Source organism: Schistocerca americana, chromosome 2, assembly GCF_021461395.2.
Source record: "Schistocerca americana isolate TAMUIC-IGC-003095 chromosome 2, iqSchAmer2.1, whole genome shotgun sequence".
NCBI lineage: Eukaryota > Metazoa > Arthropoda > Insecta > Orthoptera > Acrididae > Schistocerca > Schistocerca americana.
Genome location: NC_060120.1, coordinates 851,229,871 through 851,250,678, shown reverse-complemented (window position 1 = coordinate 851,250,678; position 20,808 = coordinate 851,229,871). Strand labels below are relative to the sequence as shown.

The 20,808-nt window shown below is 40.2% G+C and overlaps 1 protein-coding gene across 1 annotated transcript in view; it reads left to right on the top strand.

Moving 5' to 3' along the window:
• The window catches only part of LOC124595646 (ATP-dependent RNA helicase DDX54), a 132,896-nt gene extending 113,819 nt beyond the window's left edge, over nucleotides 1-19,077 (top strand). The window contains exons 13-14 of the mRNA XM_047134480.1: nucleotides 18,554-18,713; nucleotides 18,818-19,077. Of these exons, the coding sequence (XP_046990436.1) occupies nucleotides 18,554-18,713; nucleotides 18,818-18,984 (327 nt within the window). The 3' untranslated portion in view covers nucleotides 18,985-19,077. The remainder of the gene's footprint in view (nucleotides 1-18,553; nucleotides 18,714-18,817) is intronic.
• The last annotated feature ends 1,731 nt before the right edge of the window (nucleotides 19,078-20,808 follow it).

The following is a 20,808-nucleotide window of genomic DNA, read 5'->3' as shown; positions in this document are numbered from 1 at the left end:
ATGGGAAATGGCAGGGGTGAGGGGAGAGATAGACTCCAGGGAGAGATTCTGGGATAGGCCTTAGGATTTGAGGAGAGACTGGAGATTCAGCTTGATTTCTGGAATGGGGTCACTGTGGCATGGTTTGTAGGTAGATGAATCTGACAGCTGGCAGAGTTCTTCTGCCAGGTAATCCTTGCAATTCAAAACAACAGTGGTGGAGCCTTTGTCAGGATGACTCAGCAGCTCTGCCATATGGTTAGTAGCAACTATCCTTTTCATAATATTGTCATGTTACTGAATTGTTAATATACAGTACATTGATTATGAAATATGTACATAACACTATATTAAGAAATAACTGCTGTAAGCTATGAAAGAACTATCTTTACCCATTGAGCATTATTTTAATTACACCTGCAGACAACAAATTGAGTTGATTATAAACTGTTAAAAAAAAAAAGAAAATTTTGTGTCATCCGCATGACTTGAATAGTGGAACTGGAAGAGCTGTATCAACACAGACAGTACACAGTTGTCACCATAGGAACCATTTAGCCTCTAAGCATATATTAAAAACAGCTGCACAAACCTGTCAGCAAAATAATGTACCAAGAAATTGGGCAAGGAAGCACCTGGACTGGAATGTGGATTAATGGTGTTTGATTCTCTGCACTGGCAAGAGGAGAATTAGTCTGCTAACTTACAGTGTCATAGGTAGTGTGGGGGTTGCCAGGTAGGAATGCTCATTCAGGCATGCAGGCCCACAGATTGAGCAAGGAGGTGAATCAGTAACATTTTGAGTCAGTGTCATGTACAGATGTTAGATGGGCCTCGTCACCATTGAGTGTAATTTGAATGTTGTGATTCACTAAAATATTGTACTGTCCTTGTCTGACAAGGTTATCATGCTTGGGCACAGTATGCCCACCTCATGAACAACTTCCTCCTGGAAGCAAGAATCAACTGACTGATAAGGCCTGTGATATCTCCTGGCATGAACCAAATTGAGAATTTTGGGAACCAGTTGAAACTTGCTGTGTGGCATTGCAGGAATGCCCCTCCCTAACTGGAAAATCTCATGAGGGCCAAAGCATCTCGTGGATATCATACCAAGGAGGATTCAAGTGTGACACAGTACATGGGTTGGAACAACACTGTATTGTTGCATGTTTTAATTTTGTAGATGTGCAAAAATGTGCACTAATGAGCAGATTGCCTTAGTTATTTATTTTTGCAGCAAAGGCTTGATCTTTCATTCTCTGCTTCATTAGTATTTATGTACAGAGATATTTGCATAGGTGTGCAAAACTTTTTTTGAGCATTTTATATTAAGGTACGAGGTGTGTTCAGAGATATTGAACCTTCTTCTTTCCTGTATATACAAATGAAGTGCTAGACACTATTTGGTTTAGATGAGGTGGGGACATTCTTGCACTATTGTGAATTTGGCTTTTGGCTTTCTGTTGGCACAGAAACAATCGGTGACTGGCAGCTAGCCAATGAGTAAGGACGTGTAGTGACTGGTAGTTAGCCAGTGAGTGAAGACATTAGTGAGTGCTTGTCAGATACCAGTAAGGTATAAAATCATGGAACAAATTGAACAGCAATGATACTGCACCAGATTTTTGCAAAAGCTCAGCAATACCCAGCTGGAAACTATGCACAAGATTCAGCTGGCTTTTGGGAACAATCCATGAGGAACTTGTGAATAAATTAGGTGTACAACTTATTCAAAGATGATAGCACGTCATTGGACAGTGAACTGCAATCAGTAGGACTCTCAGCAAGCCAAAATAGTAATGTCATTGAGCAGGTGCGGACTTTAGCATTGAAAGACTGATGTATCACTGTACGAGAACTTGCAAACAAGGTAGGTATAATTGTTGGATTGGTACATTCAGTTTTGACCAACAACAAACAGATATTTCATTCAGAACCAACAAAGAATCCTTTGTAGATAGATACCAATAAGGAGGAAAGATGATTTATCACTCAAAATTGTCATGGAGGATCACAAATTGTATGTAGATTTGTTATGTTGAGCTTACCATTACCTTTATATGTCTGGTCACTCAGCTTGTATGAGCACAATCCCATTTGACATCTTCCTACACAAAGATCAGAGATAACCTATTAGAACAAGCCAACATTGTGGTATAATGTGGCAACTCCTCTTTAACTACCTGCTGAACCTTTGCAACATCTGCAGGTCCTTTTAGCTGCCATTGTGCCCATTCTCATTTTAAAAACCATCTTGCCTAATTCAGCCTCTCACTACCAACTAATATTTTGGAGGGAGATAACTGCTAAAAGGATACTTTATTTTATGTATGAAATTTTGTGCTGCAGTAGCTCGACTTTGACAGTGCTAAGAATTTAATTATTCCGTACATAAGATTCTAACACTCGGTGTACCTTCAGGAAGACACTGTGAACTACATCTCAGTATTCATTTTATGTGCATGCATCACCTTTATACTATCTTCACATCTTAAAACGTATTCTGCAGAAAAATACATCTTATCTCATTTCTGCCTCTGCAACCCCTATCAACCCCCTCCCTCCTCAAAACCATTCTAATGAGCTTCTTATCATCATTGTTATGAAAACAGACTTCTGATACACCAGTGTTTTTTTCCCTTTTGGATAGATTCTAAATTATTTCCATTTCTTTTACAATCTATACGAAAAAAATGTAAATGTTCGTTTGTTCAAAATCGTGCATCTCTGAAAGTTTTTGACTGATTGCTTTGAAATTTTGACCCGTTGTTGACTTCTAATACAGGCATGTTTCTAGGTACCCGATTCTGTAATACTTGTATATATAGGGAAAACTTTGTTACCAAAAATCTCAAAATGTGCCTCTGATTTACTTCAAATTTTTACACATTACTATAATAAATGTATAGATACATATAGACTACATACTTCATAAAATACACACACACAAATGCACAAAATAATGAAATGTTGTGCTTATGGCTTATTGGTTTGTGATTAGAAACTGGGTGGGGGGGGGGGGGGGGGGGAGGGGGGAGAGGAGAGGAGATGGACATAGAAAACAGAAGGAGTATATACACAGAGAGAGGGGCAGGAGAAGGTGAGGAGAAGGTGGACGGAGGAGGAGGAAGAGGAGATGGACAAAGAAAGGGGGGTGATGGATAGAGATGGGGGAGAGGAGGAGACAAGAGCGAAGGAGGCAGTGGTGTTGTGAGAGAAACATAGGGACACACTGGCAATGGAACATTGTTGACAGTGACAGTATAGTGCTAGGAAGAGAGTCAAGGAGACAATGCCAGAGGGTGCGCGGAATAAAGAGAAAGAGCAGGTGAAAGTGGGTGAGAGTGTATATCCAATTATCATGCATGTTAGAAACGTGTGCTTTCTATTTTCTTTCTTTTTGATCTAAGCAAACTGAGCCACAGCAAAGTGTGGCTATGTGAGCTAGTTTCACATATTTTTTTATTTACTCTTCACTATTTTACATTAGGTGTCAGAAAGGCACAGCTTGTCAAATTATTACTCATGGAAATTTTCTGTCAGTTATTTCTCAACAATTAAAAGTAATGATGCCTTCTAACTAGTATCATACCTTCTTTGAACCCTTTTTTGTTCTTGTGTATCAGAGCAACTACCCTGCTGTGGAGATATATATGATGATAGCTCAATTTAATACACTGTATCCATTCACATTTCATTACAACAGACATCAATTAGGTTATTAACATAACATGTATCCTGTGGTCTGGTTCTCAGTGGCCCACCTTTCCTTTATAATGGCCTATCCTTGTCACCTTACTGAGAACCTCAATTCCACCAAGATGGGAAAGGTGCAGTATCAAGGGCAGGTATAAACTTGTAATTGGCTGATTCTATTGACCACCAGACTCACCTTCAGATACAACTGAAATCTACCTCAAATCTAAATTCGCTAGTTCAGAAGTTCCTCAATCATACTGTCATCATTGATTATCCAGTGGTCAGAAAGGAAAAATGCAATTTTGTGAGTGGTGGGCGTGACAGGATGTCCAGTGAAACTTTTCTAAATGCGTTCTCTGTTAGCTACCAAGAACAGATTGTTCAGAACTGCTCTCATTATGGAAATACAGGATTATTCTAAATGATTGACCTATTTTCAAAAATTCATGTGTATTCAAGTACAAATCCAAAATGAACAAGCTTTATACCAATGAAAAGAGGAAGTTTCAAAGTTTTTGGCGGGCGGCAGTGAGCAGGTGGTGATGGTCTCAGAAGCGGCCGGCATTCAATCACCAACTTGCAAAACCATTAGCTATTGATTTAGGCAATTTAAACAGACTGGGAATGTGTGCAAAGGAAAAAGCACAGGCCGACCGCGTGTGTCAGAGTATGATGTTCAATGGATTCAAGAAAGTTTTGTGCACAGTCCCAGCAAGTCTACCAATAGAGCCAATCACGAACTTGAAATACTCCAACCAACTGTATGGAGAGTTCTGAGACGGCATTTGCTGTACAGGCTCTACCGATTACAGCTTGTGGAGGCTCTCAACCCCAATGCCAAAGAGAAGCATCTCGCATTTTTTGGTTATGTGCTAGCAAAGATGGAGGATGACACATTTCTACAGCGTGTAACTTTCAGCGGTGAAGCAATGTTCTGCCTTAGTGGAAAAGTTGATAGACACAATGTTTGCATATGGGGTCTGAAAAATCCACATTCACCATTGCAACACGAAAGAGACTCACTGTAGATCAACGTGTTCTGCGCCGTATCCCGTACAAAGGTTTATGGACCATTTTTCTTTGCAGAAAGAACTGTAATGGGAATCATGTACCTGGACATGTTGGAACAGTGGCTGTTCACTCAAGTTATGGAAGATTCCCAGGACTTTTATTTTCCAACAGGATGGAGCTCCGCCTCATTGGCACCATGATGTTTGAGGCCTTCTGAATGACCCTTCTTCAGTGCTGGGTTGGTTGCAGTGGACTTAAGGACTTGGCTCTGGATTTCTGGCCACTGAGATCTCCTGATCTCACACCCTGCAACTATTTCTTGTTGGTTTATGTGAAGGAAGCTGTTTACATCCCGCCTGTACAAACCACTCTGAACGATCTGCGGAACCAGATGACTGCTGCCATACACTCAGTAACAGCAGATACACTTTCGCATTTGTGGGACGAGTTTGGCTACTGCATCGATGTTTGTCGTGCAGCCAACGATGGCCACATTGAAAATTTGTGACACGTATCACATTTTTAATTATTCAATAATTATTAAAAATTAATTAATTACAAATTATTAAATTTATTAAGTTGAAATCAAACATTATGGGAAAAAAAATTGGAACTTCCTCATTTCATTGGTACAAAGCTTGTTCATTGTGGATTTGTGTGTGAATAAATACGAAGTTTTGAAAATGTGTCCAACATTTAGAATAACTCTGTATCTTGGATCTAATAATGCGTAATGTTTCTGAGCATGTTCACTTCGAAACTGGCGTCAGTGACCATGAGGCAGTTGTAACAAAAATGATTGCCAAAGTACAAAGGGCTATTAAAACAAGTAGAAGGATTTATTAAATGTTCAGCAAACTAGATAACGGGCCAGTAGTGTGATATCTCATTAAGGAACTCGAAACATTTTGCTCTTGAGAGAAGCATGTAGAAGAACTGTGGCTGACACTTAGAACAACAGTTGGCCATAGAGTGGCTATATACGTACTTAATACAACAGTTTGTGATGAGAGAGATCTTCCATGGTATATAATCACTGTAAAGGAACTTCTAAAGAAACAGTTATTACTGCATAATAAGTGTAAAATGAAGCATAGTGCTATAGATAGGGAATTGACAGTAGCAAAACGAAACAAACCAAAGAAAAGAAAAGCAGGAATGCTGAACTCTGTTTCCAGATGTTTCTTTACAAATAAAAATCCAGGGTTAGTACTTTTATTTAATAGTTGCACCACTGCAAAGACGAGTGATATGGATATTAGTATCAGTGATGTTGAGAAACAGGTGCAATTTCTAAAATTGAGCAAATCTCCAGGGCCCACTGGAACACCTAGTAGATTGTATACTGAATTTGTGACTGGGTAGCAGAAGATATCTGCAAAACAGTGTCCATTATGCTTGACATCCATTTCTTGTGGAACCTTAGAATGTATTCTGAGCTCAAATATAATGAGGTATCTCAAACAAACTGTCCTCCTCCATGCCAGCCAGCATGGATTCCAAAACCCAACTTGCACTTTTCTCACATGATAACCTGAAAGCTTGGGTCAAGGCAGTCAGAAAGATGCAGTATTTCTCAATTTCTGAAAAGCATTTGACTCAGTAGCACACTTGTGCTTATTTTCAAAAGTACGATCACAGGGGTTACCAAGCAAAATTTGTGACTGAATTGAGGATTTCTTGGTAGGGGAGACACAATATGTTACCTTGGATGGAGAGTCATTGACTGATGTATATGTAACTTCAGTCGTGCAACAGGTAAGTGTGTTGGCACCATTGCTGCTCCTGTTGCATGCTAATGATCTTGCAGACAATATTAATAGTAATTTCTGACTTTCCATGGGTGTTGCAGTTATATTTGATGAAGTACTGTCTGAAAATAGCTGCAAAAATATGCAGGTGGATCTTGATAAGATTTAAAAGTGGTGGTAAGATTGAGACTTGCTTGAAATGTTCAGAAACTGTAAATTGTAAATATTACATCCTATGGCTACAGTATCAGTTAGTCACAACTGGAACAAATCAGCACATACAAATACATGGGTGTAACACTTTGTAGAAATATGAAATGAACACACAGGATCAATCATAGGTAAAACAGCTGACAGACCTCAGTTCGCTGGTGGAATACTAGGAAAATGTAATCAGTTTGCAAAGGAAATTACTTACAAAATACTTGTGTGACCCATCCTAGAATATTACTCAAGTATGTGGGATCCATACTATGCAGGACTAATGGGGGATATTGAATGTGTAGAGAATGGCAGAAGGAATGGTCACAGGCTCGTTTCACTCGAGGGACTGTGTCGGAGAGATGCTGAAGAAATTTCACTCGCAAACTACTGAACATTGTATATATCCTGAGGAATTCTATTTATAAAGTTTTAAGAGTGGCTTTATATGATGAATCTAGGAATATACAAAAATTCTGTATGTATCATAAGGACAACGTTAGATTACTTACAGCTGTCGCTGAGTGAGGTGGTGCAGTCGTTATCACACTGGACTTGCATTCAGGAGGATGGTGGTTCAAACCTGCGTCCAGCTGTCCTGATTTAGGTGTTCTGTGATTCCCTAAATCACTTTAGGCAAGCACTGAGATGATTCCTTGGAAAAGGCATGGCTGACTTCCTTCTCCACCCTTCCCTAACCTGATGGGATTGATGACATAACTGTTTGGTCTCTCCCCCAAATCAACCAACTAACCAACCAGTCAACCAGAGACAGTCAAACATTCATTCTTCTCGTGCCCCATGTGTGAATGGAATGGAAAAAAGTCCCAATAACTTGTACAGTGGGAAGTATCCCCTGCCATGCACTTCACAGTTGTTTGTAGAATACGCATTTAGATGTAGACTGAACTATTAGTTCTGAAAGATAGGTAATGTGTCACTTTATGTGTCTATCGGCACTACGACTCGTCACCTCCTGAAAGTAAGTACCGGCTAGAAATTCTTTCTCAAGTTTCTTAGTTTTCATGATTGAATTTACCTTTGATACAAAATACACTCTTGGAATTTTAACGGTAATCCTCGTTTTTAGCTTCTACCATTCGAGCTTGATGACCATTTTAACGCTCCTGCAGTCAACAAACATGTAACAAAATGCAACACTCTTTTTTGGATATTATCTCTCCCCTCTGATAGCCAGCCCTACTTGGTAAGTGTACCAGACCAGTGGGCAATACTTTATAAGTGGCCAAAAAAAGTCGTTTGTAAGCTGCTTATTTTATGTGTGAGATACATTTCCATAGTATTCTTCTGTTGGAACTCCACCTATTATTTACTTTTTCTGCAACTAGCATTTTATTGACATCTTGAGGTGTTGGGTATTATGCCAGGTATCAAAGTTGTTGTTTCACGATATTTTGACAGTGTGACTCATTATCAGATGCTACCTGAGATTGCTTGTTGAGTGGAACGGATCCAGTAGTTACACGTATGGCCATTGTTGGTCCTGGGTGTTCCATCTGCCATCCACTCCTGCTAGTGGCATCCTTAGGCATTCCCATTTTGGTCTGGTGAATGAGGCTGAGCTCTGGTGTTATGTCTTCAGAACAGTGCACCAGCCTGTGCACTAGCATTCCATTTTCGGTCCAGTGTGGTTCTAGATATTCCCATTGCAATCCACTCTCACTAAAAGTGTCCTGCGATGTTCCATCTTTGGTTTGGTGCAATTGGTGCTCTGTCTGGGGTTCGTTCCCCATGTCCACACCCACAGTTTTCTTTTTGTGGAGTTCTGCTGCTGCTGCGCGCCTTGTCTAGTTGCTTAGCCACTGTATGACATACCCAATTGCCAGGGTATATTATAAATTCCTGATTTTCATAGTCCCAAGTCATCTTTTACATTTCCTAGTAGTCCACTTATTCTGATAGGTGGACAGAACATGCACATTATATTATGCTTCCTGAGAATCCTGCTGATATTGGCAGAAATAGATACCACATGGGGCAAGTCTTTGCCCCATCTTGCTCTTCTTTATCGTGTGTCAGAGTGGCTGGTTGAAGGTTCTTCTGAATATGTGAGGCTGTGCATCCATTTTTGCGTACACTGATCATAGATGCTCTGTTTCTACTATCAAGCTGTGTACATCTGAGAAGTTGTGTGCCCTGTATACCAATGTTTTAGAACTCCATGCTTCTACAGTGCATGGTGACAGCTGGTGGCTTGCAGGCATTAATCAGTGTGTGTAGGTTTGCAGTACACACTGTGGTCAAATTACCCACCTGCTCTCACTTTGGCTAGAATATCCAGAAATGGTAGCTGCCCACCTTTCCCAGTTCAATGGTGAACTTAATATTTGAGTGGCATTAGTCAAGGTGTTCAAGAAACTCATTGAGTCTATCCCTACCAAGAGGCCAGATCAAAAAGGTATCATCCTCATACCTGAAAAAGCATGTGGGTTTATATCTAGCAGTCTCAAATGCTTCCTCTTTTAATCTCTCCATGAACATATTGGTGACCACTGCCCATGGCTACACCTTCTATCTGCTCGTAATATTGGCTCCCATACAGAAAATAAGTTGAGGCCCAATATGTGCACAAACAGGTCCAACAGAGCATCATCAGAATTCTCCTCAGTTACTTCCAATGAGTCTTCCAGTGGCATTCTAGTGAACAAGGATACCACATCAAAACTTAACGTCATCTACTTCATGACAATCAATGCTGATGTTAATTTTCTTGCTGTTCTCATTTTTGCTACTTCTTATTACTTTTGTCTTTCTTCGATTTTCTCTCAGTCCATATTCTGTACTCATTAGGCTTTTCATTCTATTCAGCAGATCATGTAATTCTTCTTCACTTATACTCAGGATAGCAATACTATCAGTGAATCATATCATTGATATACTTCACCTCAAATCTTAATTCCACTCCTGAACCTTTCTTTTATTTCCATCATTGCTGCTTCAATGTATAGATTGAACAGTATGGGTGAAAGACTACATCATTGCCTTACACCGTTTTTAATGTGAGCACTTTGTTTTTGGTCATCCACTCTTATTGTTCCCTCTTGGCTCTGGTACATATTGTATATTACCCGTTGCTCCGTACACCTTACCCCTATTTTTCTCATGACTTCAAACATCTCGCACCATTTTACATTGTCAAACCCTTTTTCCAGGTCAACAAATCCTATGAAAGTGTCTTGATTTTTCTTTAGTCTTGCTTCCATTATCAACAGCAAGGTCAGAATTGCCTCTCTGGTGCCCTTATCTTTCCTAAAGCCAAACTGATTGTCATGTAACACATCCTCAATTTTCTTTTCCATTCTTCTGCATATTATTTTGCTCAGCAACTTGGGTACATGAGCTATTACGCTGATTGTGCAGTAATTCTCACATTTGTTAGCTCTTGCAGTCTTTGATATTGCGTGGAAGATGTTTCTCTGAAACTCAGATGGTATGTTGCCAGACTCGTACATTTTACATACCAGTGTGAATAGTCATTTTGTTGCAACTTCCCACAATGGTTTTAGAAATTCTGATGAAATGTTATCTATCCCTTCTGACTTAATAGATGTTAATTCCTCCAAAGCTCTCATAAATTCTGATTCTAACACTGGATCCGCTATCTCTTCTAAATCCACTCCTGTCTCTTCTTCTGTCACATCAGACAAATCTTCACCGTCATAGAGGCTATCAATGTACACTTTCCACCTATCAACTCTCCCCTCTGCATTTAGTGATGGAATTCCCATTGCATTCTTTATGTTACCACCCTTGCTTTTAATTTCATCGAAGGTCATTTTGACTTTCCTATATGCTGAGTCAGTCCTTCTGACAATCATTTCTTTTTTTATTCTTCTCATTTTTCATGCAGCATTTTGTCTTAGCTTCCCTGCACCTCCTATTTATTTCATTCTTCAGTGATTTGTATTTCTGTATTCCTGCCTTCCCCTGAACATTTTTGTACTTTCTTCTTTCATTGATCAATGGAAGTATTTCTTCTGTTACCCATGGTTTCTTCACAGTTACTTTCCTTGTACCTTGGTTTTTCTTTCCAACTTCTGTGATTACCCATTTTAGAAATGTCCATTCCTCTTCCAACTGTACTGCCTACTGAGCTATTCCTTATTGATTTATCTACAGCTTTAGAGAACTTCAGACATGTCTCATCATTCCTTGGTACTTCCGTATCCCACTTCTTTGCATATTGATTCTTCCGGACTAATCTCTTAAACTTCAACCTACTCTTCATTGCTACTAAATTGTGATCTGAGTCTATACCTGCTTCTGGGTAAGCCTTACAAACCAGTATCTGATTTCGGAATCTCTGTCTGACCCTGGTGCAATCTAACTGAAATCTTCCCGTATCATCAGGCCTTTTCCAAGTGTACCACCACCTCTTGTGATTCTGGAACATAGTATTCGCTATTACTAGCTAAAATTTATTACAGGACTCAATTAAGCTTTCTATTCTCTCATTCCTGTCCCAAGCCCATACTCTTCTGTAACCTTTTCTTCTTCTCCTTCGCCTTCAACTGCATTCCAGTCCCCCATGGCTTTAGACTTTCATCTCTATTTGTGTATTGTATTACTCTTCAGTGTGCTCATATACTTTCTCTATCACATCAGGTTGCGATGTCGGCATGTATACCTGACCCATCATTGTCAGTGTTGGTTTTCTGTCATTTCTGATAAGAATAGACCTATCAGTGACTTGTTCACAGTAACACACTCTCTGCCCTGTCTTCCTATTCATAATGAATCCTACTCTCGTTTAACATTTTCTACTGCTGTTGATATTATTCTATACTCATCTGACCAGAAATCCTTGTCGTCTTTCCATTCCACTTCACTTACCCCTACTATAACTAGATTGAGCCTTTGCATTCCCATTTTCAGATTTTGTAGCCTCCCTATCATGCTCAAGCTTCAGGCATTCCACCGTCTGACTCATAGAATGTTATCTTTAAATTAATTATTCAGTCTTTTTCTCATGGTAACCTCCCACTTGGCAGTCCCCTCCCAGAAATCTAAATGGGGGACTATTGTAAAATCTTTTGCCAATGGAGAAATCATTATGACACTTTTTCGTTACAGGCCACATGTCCTGTTGATACACAATATGGGTCCTTAATGCAGTGGTTTCCATTGAATTTTGCAGCCTTATGCCGTTGATCATTGCTGATTCTTCTGCCTTTAGGGGCAGTTTCCCATCCAAAGGACAAGAGTGTGCCCTGAACCTCTATCTGATCCTCTGCCCTCTTTGATAAGGCCGTTGGCAGAATGAGGGTGAAGAGCTGCATACTAATTTGGCACGGCATGAAGTCTGTTTCATTCGCCACATCCAGAAGGCACCCAAGGATAACAGAGTGAACATTGGAGCTTTTATCCTAGCCTTCGACAGCAGCATTTTGCCTGAGAAGGTTAAGGCCTTGGTTTATAGGAGTGATGTCGGGCCTTATTTTCCTCTTCCGATGATAATGTTTTTGGTGCTAAAGGCTTGGGCATGTGTCTTCCTGCTGTTCTAATGAGGATATCTGTAGGGTATGTGGAAGTGTGTCCCATGAGGGCAGCCCTTGTGACCAGCCCCCTCAACGTGTCGAATGTCTGGAACGGCACCCTCCTCATTCACCACAGTTCACAGTATTCAAGAGGGAGAAGTAAATACAAGAATATAAGATGCTTGACCGCCAGTCTTATCAAGATGCGAAAAAAAGATTGAAAGACTTCATCTGAATGATATGGTGTCAAATTTTGTGACTTGTATCACAGTCCATACATCACACGATGACAAGGCCTCGCTTGTGCCCCTGGTTGTATCCCAGGGCCTGCCGTACAGTTGGGGGGGGGGGGGGGGGGGGATGTCAGCTCCCTTGCCTCCTACACCTATAGCACCGGTGGTTTCCACACCATTGGTGCAGCCAGAGATAGCTAGTCTCCTCTGGCCTTAGGGATAAGGACACCTGTCAAGAGGCCCCCCTCTCAAGACAAGGACCAGCAGCCACAGGCTGTGGGCCAAAGAAAACTACTGTCCTCTTTGCTCCCAGTAGATAAAGTGGGAGAAATCTTCACAGAAATCAAAGTCTCACAAGGATAAGAAGGATAAGCAGGAAGGTAAACAACTTTCTGAGGCTTTGGATGATCTGCTTCCCATCCCTGTAGTGGTCGAACCTACGCACACTTGTGACAGATCACAGAATCAGGTGGATTATGACCTGGTAGCGAAGTAATGACACCCATGTTTATCATTTGCCACTTTCTTACACCTGACTCCATCGCTTCTTGAATGGAACTGTATTGGCTTCCTTCGCCATCTGCCCAAACTCTGTCATGGCTATGTACTCCATAATTGGCATAGTACTTCAGGAAACAACAACACACCTCCCTGCTCTGAAAAACTACAATCCCTACTGTCCCAATCATGTTAATGTCGAGAGAGTGCGGTAGGGTTTGTACCCTCATATGCTCTGATACTTCCTGGGAGCGGTTGCCCCACCCACTACACTAGAGGCTGTGCCCATTGGTGTCTACGTGTCAGTTTGGATGACAATAGGTAATGTTCATCGACACCCAGACAGACCTTTCCAATATCATGAGATGTTAAGAGTTAGTGGCACAGCTACCTCCCCTCTTACTCTTATTGAGGGACTTCAATGCCCATAATCCTCTGTGTGGTGATGATACTATGTCTCGAACACCTTTCGGAATTGGATGTCTGCCTACTAAACACTGGAGCTGCAACACATTTCAGTGCAGCCTTCAGAACATACTCAACTATTGATCTTACAGTTTACAGCCCGCGTATCTTACCCCTGATTCAGTTGCGCATCCATGGCAATATTTGTGATGACTACTATTTTCCTATCGTTCTCTCCCTCTCCACCCACAGACATCTGGAACAGGCTCCACTTTGGTCGCCACAGAAAGCTGACTGGCAGGCTTTCTCATCTACTGCCACTTCTGCAGCCAGTCTTGAGACTGATATCAATGAAGCAGTGTGGGATACTACTGATACTATTATTCATGCTGCAGCAGTAGTGATACTGTACTCCTCTGGCTCATCCTGACGATCGCTGGTTCCATGGTGGTCTGAAGATATAACCACAGCTATCAGGGAATGCCACAGGGTGCTTTAACAGCACAAGCGCCAACCCTCTATTGATAATTTAATAGTATTCAAGAGACTCCTGGTGAAAGAGTGGTTTTTAATAAAGAAAAGGAAGCAGGCATGTTGGGAGCAATATGGATCATTTATGTGATCCTGCACCCCATCGTCCCAAGTATGGACTACAGTCCACAGCATTTGTGGCCATCCACCACCCACAGCGATTCCTGGCATCCTTTTCAAAGGTAAAATTTGCATTGATTCCTTGGTACTTACTGAACGTTTTGTGGTACACTTTGCTCAAGTGTTAGCATGCAGTAATTACCGTCCTCATTTCCTGACCTGGAAACACCTTATTGAGTGCTGCCCATTATCCTGCCATGCACATGGCCTCCTGTCATACAACATCCCTTTTTGTGAATCAGCACTTTGCAGTGAGTCGAGATACAGCCCCTGGACTCATCAAAGTCCACAACCAAATTCTCAAACATCTTTGTGCTGACAGCGTGCAAAGCATCATCGGGCTTTTTAATCATGTTTGGTGGGAAGGAGAATTCCCCTCCCATTGGCAGGAAGGTATAATAATAATAATAATAATTATAATAACTTCAGTCATTACACAGAAATTAATGACACATACAACACAGAACAAAATTATAAATGAAGAACAAAAAGGCTGTTGCAAAGGAGCACGAGGATGTAAAGAGCAACTGATAATAGATACAGAGGTGACATATCAAGCTAAAACTAAGCAAAGGTCACTACACTATGCATACATTGATTACCAAAAAGCTTTTGATAGTGTACCCCACTCATGGTTACCACAAATATTGGAAATATACAAAGTAGATCCTAAATTGATACAGTTCCTAAACATAGTAATGAAAAATTGGAAAACCACACTTAATATCCAAACAAATTCAAATAATATCACATCACAGCCAATATAGATTAAGCGTGGAATATACCAAGGAGACTCATTAAGTCCTTTCTGGTTCTGCCTTGCTCTGAACCCACTATCCAACATGCTAAATAATACAAATTATGGATACAATATTACTGGAACATACCCACACAAAATCACACATTTGCTATACATGGATGATCTAAAACTACTGGCAGCAACAAATCAACAACTCAACCAATTACTAAAGATAACAGAAGTATTCAGCAATGATATAAATATGGCTTTTGGAACAGACAAATGTAAGAAAAATAGCATAGTTAAGGGAAAACACTCTAAACAAGATGATTACATACTGGATAACCACAGCGACTGCATAGAAGCGATGGAAAAAACAGATGCCTATAAATATCTAGGATACAGACAAAAAATAGGAATAGATAATACAAATATTAAAGAAGAACTAAAAGAAAAATATAGACAAAGACTAACAAAAATACTGAAAACAGAATTGACAGCAAGAAACAAGACAAAAGCTATAAATACTTATGCTATACCAATATTGACCTACTCATTTGGAGTAGTGAAATGGAGTAACACAGACCTAGAAGCGCTCAATACACTTACACGATCACAATGCCACAAATATAGAATACATCACATACATTCAGCAACAGAAAGATTCACATTAAGCAGAAAGGAAGGAGGAAGGGGATTTATCGACATAAAAAAACCTGCATTATGGACAGGTAGACAATTCAAGAAAATTCTTTATAGAACGAGCAGAAACTAGCAAAATACACAAAGCAATCACTCATATAAATACATCGGCTACACCATTGCAATTTCATAACCACTTCTACAACCCCTTAGATCACATAACATCAACAGACACGAAGAAAATAAATTGGAAAAAGAAAACACTACATGGCAAGCACCCGTATCATTTAACACAGCTACACATCGATCAAGACGCATCCAACACATGGCTAAGAAAAGGCAATATATACAGTGAGGCGGAAGGATTCATGATTGCAATACAGGATCAAACAATAAACACCAGATATCACAGCAAGCATATTATTAAAGATCCCAATACCACAACGGATAAATGCAGACTTTGCAAACAACAAATAGAAACAGTAGATCACATCACAAGCGGATGTACAATACTAGCAAATACAGAATACCCCAGAAGACATGACAATGTAGCAAAAATGATACATCAACAGCTTGCCTTACAACATAAACTTATAAAACAACATGTTCCCACATACAAGTATGCACCAAAAGACCATACCTCTTCGTCTGAGGTTTTACAAAGCTCTGATTTTATCCCATTTGGACTATGGATGTTTTGCCTATAGGTCAGCAGCACCGAACTTGCTGAACGCAGTTCACCACACTGGTGTGCGCTTGGCAACAGCAGCCTGTTGACAGCCTCGTGGCAGAAGCTGGTGTCACATTCCTGCGGGTTAGATGACAACAGCTTCTGGCAAATTATGCAGTCAGAATCAGTCAGATGCATACTCACCCTTGCCACTTGACTCTGTTCCACAACTAACAGCACAGACTGTTGACGTGTTGCCCAAAACTGGGTAGACCAACTGGATATGACTCGGTACTCCACTGAAGGACCTCCAACAGCCTCTTTTATTCTGTGTTCCTAGAGCTCCCCTTGAAACCCTCCCTCTCCACCACCACCACCACCTGTGGTTTGTGCCCTGTCCTGTGATACAGATGGACCTCTTTTGTGACCCCAAGAAGGTTGCTGATTCTACCCTTCTCCTCCACAATTCTTCTAATTCATTACGCATCTACACAGATGGATTCAGTCATCAATAGGGTTGGTTACACTTTTGCCCATGCAAGGGGACCCTATAGTTTATTCTGCTATAGTTTATTCTGATATACAGTGTACTATTAGCAATTTGAGATACTTGAATAAATTCTAAAGGAAGTGACCAACAATGGATACCGTAACTTTTTTCCTAATAGTGGTGGGTTCTCAGTTTCTCCTGTCCTTTGCTAGTTGAAAGTTTGATATATGAAATTGTTTTGCTTTATAGATTTCAGTTCTACATATTTAGGAAGTTAATTTCTGTGAAGATGCTTTTTAATGTTTGTGTTGTATTGACACATTCACATGTACATCAGCAGCATCAGCATCAGTGATTGAAATCTTACCAGGGGCACTCATGACCCTAGCTGTGATGTTGCAAAGATAGAGCCTTTTTTGTGGGATAAATTTAATTGCTGCTTGAGATTGCCATGATTAATATTTCAGCAATTATAATTCTACAAGAACCAGTAAGATTTTTCAGTTGGCTCACTTGAACCTCCATGCACTTGATCTAGTGTTCATGCAATCGTTTGACTCCTGTGATAAGACATGGTGGCTTTGTGTAAGTGTCAAGAGGACAAATCCAGAGGCCAATGGCTGAATCACAGTGATAAAAGCAATGTTAAATTTGATAAGTTACACAAATATGTCTGTAAATATAATTCAGTAGAACTACTGCTGCTGTCTTTGGTGGCACATCAATATTCCAAAGATGACTTCTGAGCTTGGGAAACGGGTAGCCAGGATGAGCGAATTTGGGCTGTGGATAAACTGCTAACAGTGTACACTCCAGTAATGGACACAGATGATGTGTTCACTAGAGTGTTCTGTATTTGGATTGCAGTAGGTACCACTTTTCTTCATCTTCATCAGCAACAGCAGCAGCAGCAGCACCACCACCACCACCACCACCACCTCCTCCTCCATCACCAGCCCCCAACCATGACGATGACTACTACTATTACAAGTACAGCTACCTTTACTACCCGCTCCTTTTCAAGAAATAGTTTGTACAGTTGTTCTGGGAACTGTGTTGTCCTCACAGATCCTGCACATCTATGACCACAGGACTTACAATTTACAGTGTTTTGCAGCAGGCAGGTTTATTATATTCTTCCTATATGATTCGATCATTGGACTTTGTATTCTGTGCCCCCCACTGCCTCTCCACACACACACACACACACACACACACACACACACTGCTGTTGCCTAGTAGGATGAGCAGTGAATAGTGATTCTGGAAGAGTGGATGATACAGCATGGTGAGGGTTGTGGAATGGTAAGAGGGAGAAATGGACAGGTGGAAGCTAGAAAAAGATCATGCTGAGAGGTACAGAGAAGTCAAGAATGGGGGGAGAAGACCAAGGGAAGTTTACAGATAGAATGAAGAGACGGGGGAAGGTTCCAAGGAGATAGCTGATATGTTGTAGAAGAGAGAAGAAATGGGGGATGTGAGAAACAGTGCAGATTGGAGGTGTGGAATACTGAGGGAAGAAGAAGGGTCAGGTAAACGGGAAGGGGGGGGGGGGGGGGTGACGGCAATTGTGATCTTTGAATAAGGACAGGAAGTCTGTTCTCAACAGACAAATCTTACGGTTTGTGAGATGGAACTGCTGCCCAGTTTTTCCCATCATGAGGTGAAAGTGTCAACACTACCCACTACCCTAGCTTTTATAGCTATTGGTTCCTTCTTCAGGGAGGAAAGAGGATTGGGGGAGGTTAAAAAATGGAAGGACAGATCACTTGGACACAATGATGTATTAGGAATCCTAATTAAATCGTACTGATACTTGTTAAAGCTTTAGTAGTAAGATCCATTGTGTAAAAAAAAAAAAATCTGCTCAGATGTCGTTTGCACCTTCCAAATCTCAATTAATATAACAACTTTACTGTGCTATAAAATATGATAATCAGTTCTTTATGATATGTAAATTCATCATTTTACACTGGGAATTTAATCCAGCTTTTCATTATAATGATTTAATTCCCTAATACACGTTTTTCACAGGCACTTTCTAGCTAATTTCACTACCTTTCTCCTTTTTTGTTTTAATCAGGGAACAAAAGCTGGCAAGATACGCACCGAATCTGGAGCCTGGATACCCGCAACTTATAAAAGCAACAGGTACTCGCAGTGGAAAGAGAGAAGCAAAATATCTCAGCAGGATGAACAAGATGATGACACAGATGAAGATTCCAAAAACAGGCCTACTAAAGGTGTGTGGAATGACACTTGATATGCTTTGTGGACTTATTTATATAAATTGAGTATGTAAATTTACATATGTTTCGTATCACCATGAGCATTCCTTTTTTTCCAGGACTGAAAGCTGTTCCGAGCACTCACTGGGGTCGTCACAATATGAAGGTACAAGAAAAAATGAGACGATCAGAACTCAAGAAACCTGAACAGATCTTGAAAGCCAGAATGTTGCAAGAGAAAAAGAAAAAGAAATATCGTAAGAAGAAATCTAAGAGGCGTCATTAATATCTTGTATCACATGTATATAAGAGATTCGTTTGCAATCTGTAAAATGGATATCGATTCAGTAAAAGATGTTTAAGGTTATTAAAGTTAAAATTGTGTTTTGATAATCTCTATCCTGGCTCATACAAAACACCTTAGTTATTTAGAAAACAAGTTATTAGGGAAAAGCAATTAAAGTGTTACAAGCATTTGGACAAACTTGTTTGGTTTTTTTGTGTCAATGTATACAGCTATTATTACTTAAACAAGACAGTATAGGTTAAAATGCACAAAACCTGAACAATTAGGGTCAGTGTGAGCTAGCAAGCTTGATGGTGGAATAAAAATACCAGAAACTCTGTAAGTCTTTGCAAAGTTATTTTAATCATGACAATTAATAGTCCGCATAGCAACCTGTAGTCTAATCCAATAGAGGACAGGCAGGTTCCAGAAGTGCACCATGAGAATGGTCTGCCTCCATAGCTGAGTGGTCAGCGCAGTGGAATGCCATGCGAGGGGCCTAGGTTTTGATTCCTGGCTGGATCGGAGATTTTCTCCACTTGTGGACTGGGCGTTGTGTTGTCTTCGTCTTAATTTCATCCCCATTTACATGCAAGTCGCTGAACTAAAAAAAGTTGCACCAGGCGGCCGTGCTCCCTGCAAGTGGGGCTCCCAGCCTAGCCACATGCATCATCATCATCATCATCATCATCATCATCATCATTTCAAGGATGATCACATTGTGAAAGATGTGACAGTGGAGCTATCTGATGGTGCTTAGAAAGGCATTCTGGCCCCTAGGTGGCAGGACAAGGTGAGTAGTTGGGAACACCACCTATCCTGAGGTACTTCTTTGATTCTGTGATGCTGATATCTTTTATGGTGGAATTGATGTTTTTATCTGGGCGATACGCGTCATCCTCGCCCCTTCACCTAGAGTTGGTCAGAACAATGAAAAATGTCTGATATAGTGATTGAGATGATGAACTAGATGCAGGGGAATTGTAGATGGGTGTCTTGCCTAATAGTTTGCCTGGATGTGTAGGCACATGGCAAAAGACCCCCAGGGTATTGTAAACTTAAAATTTATTTAAAAAAAAAAAGAAAAAGAAGAAAGAAAGAAACAGCGTCGCCAAAGACATTAATTATGAGTACACAGTAAGGTGCAGACAAATGGAAAAAAAAATCATCATTCATGTTTCTTTACACATGATTTTGTTTCTCTCTTTCTTGTATGTAGAAATTTCTGTTAAGATGTGTGATTTTGAGTATGGTGAACTAGGAGTGTTTTTTTATCGTATATGTTGCGAAATAAGAGAAGATTTGATAGCAGCATTAAGTATTTTTTATTGAAGTGAAGTGGATCCAAGTAAGGATTTTTGACATGCACTGGTGTCCTTGAAGTCTGCTGCTTGCACCTACAATTGAAATGTAAGAGAGGAAGTGTGATTAGCCAAAAATTGTACAAGCACATTTCCAATAATGCAATTGTAATATATTTTAAATTATTTTTTTTTCATTCACCTATAAACGCAACTGGCGACCTGAATGCCAGGACTTCACAGCACCTGTTGTGACTAGTGTTTGTTAACTATTGTTACAGTAAGAAATTTTTATGACATAGTTATGAGTGATAAGAACTAATAGTCAGTATTTTCTGTTTACATGAATCAGCAAAAAGGCAAAAATTGAGGAGAAAATTTTGGAAAGCAATAAGAATTGGACGTAGGTTACATAAAATTTTGCATAGTAAGCTGTTTTGTTCAGCACAGCAATGGTAGGACTGCTGCGCAACTTGTTTGCATGGTTACGCTTGGTAGCACCTCTTTTGATGTAGTTGGAAAC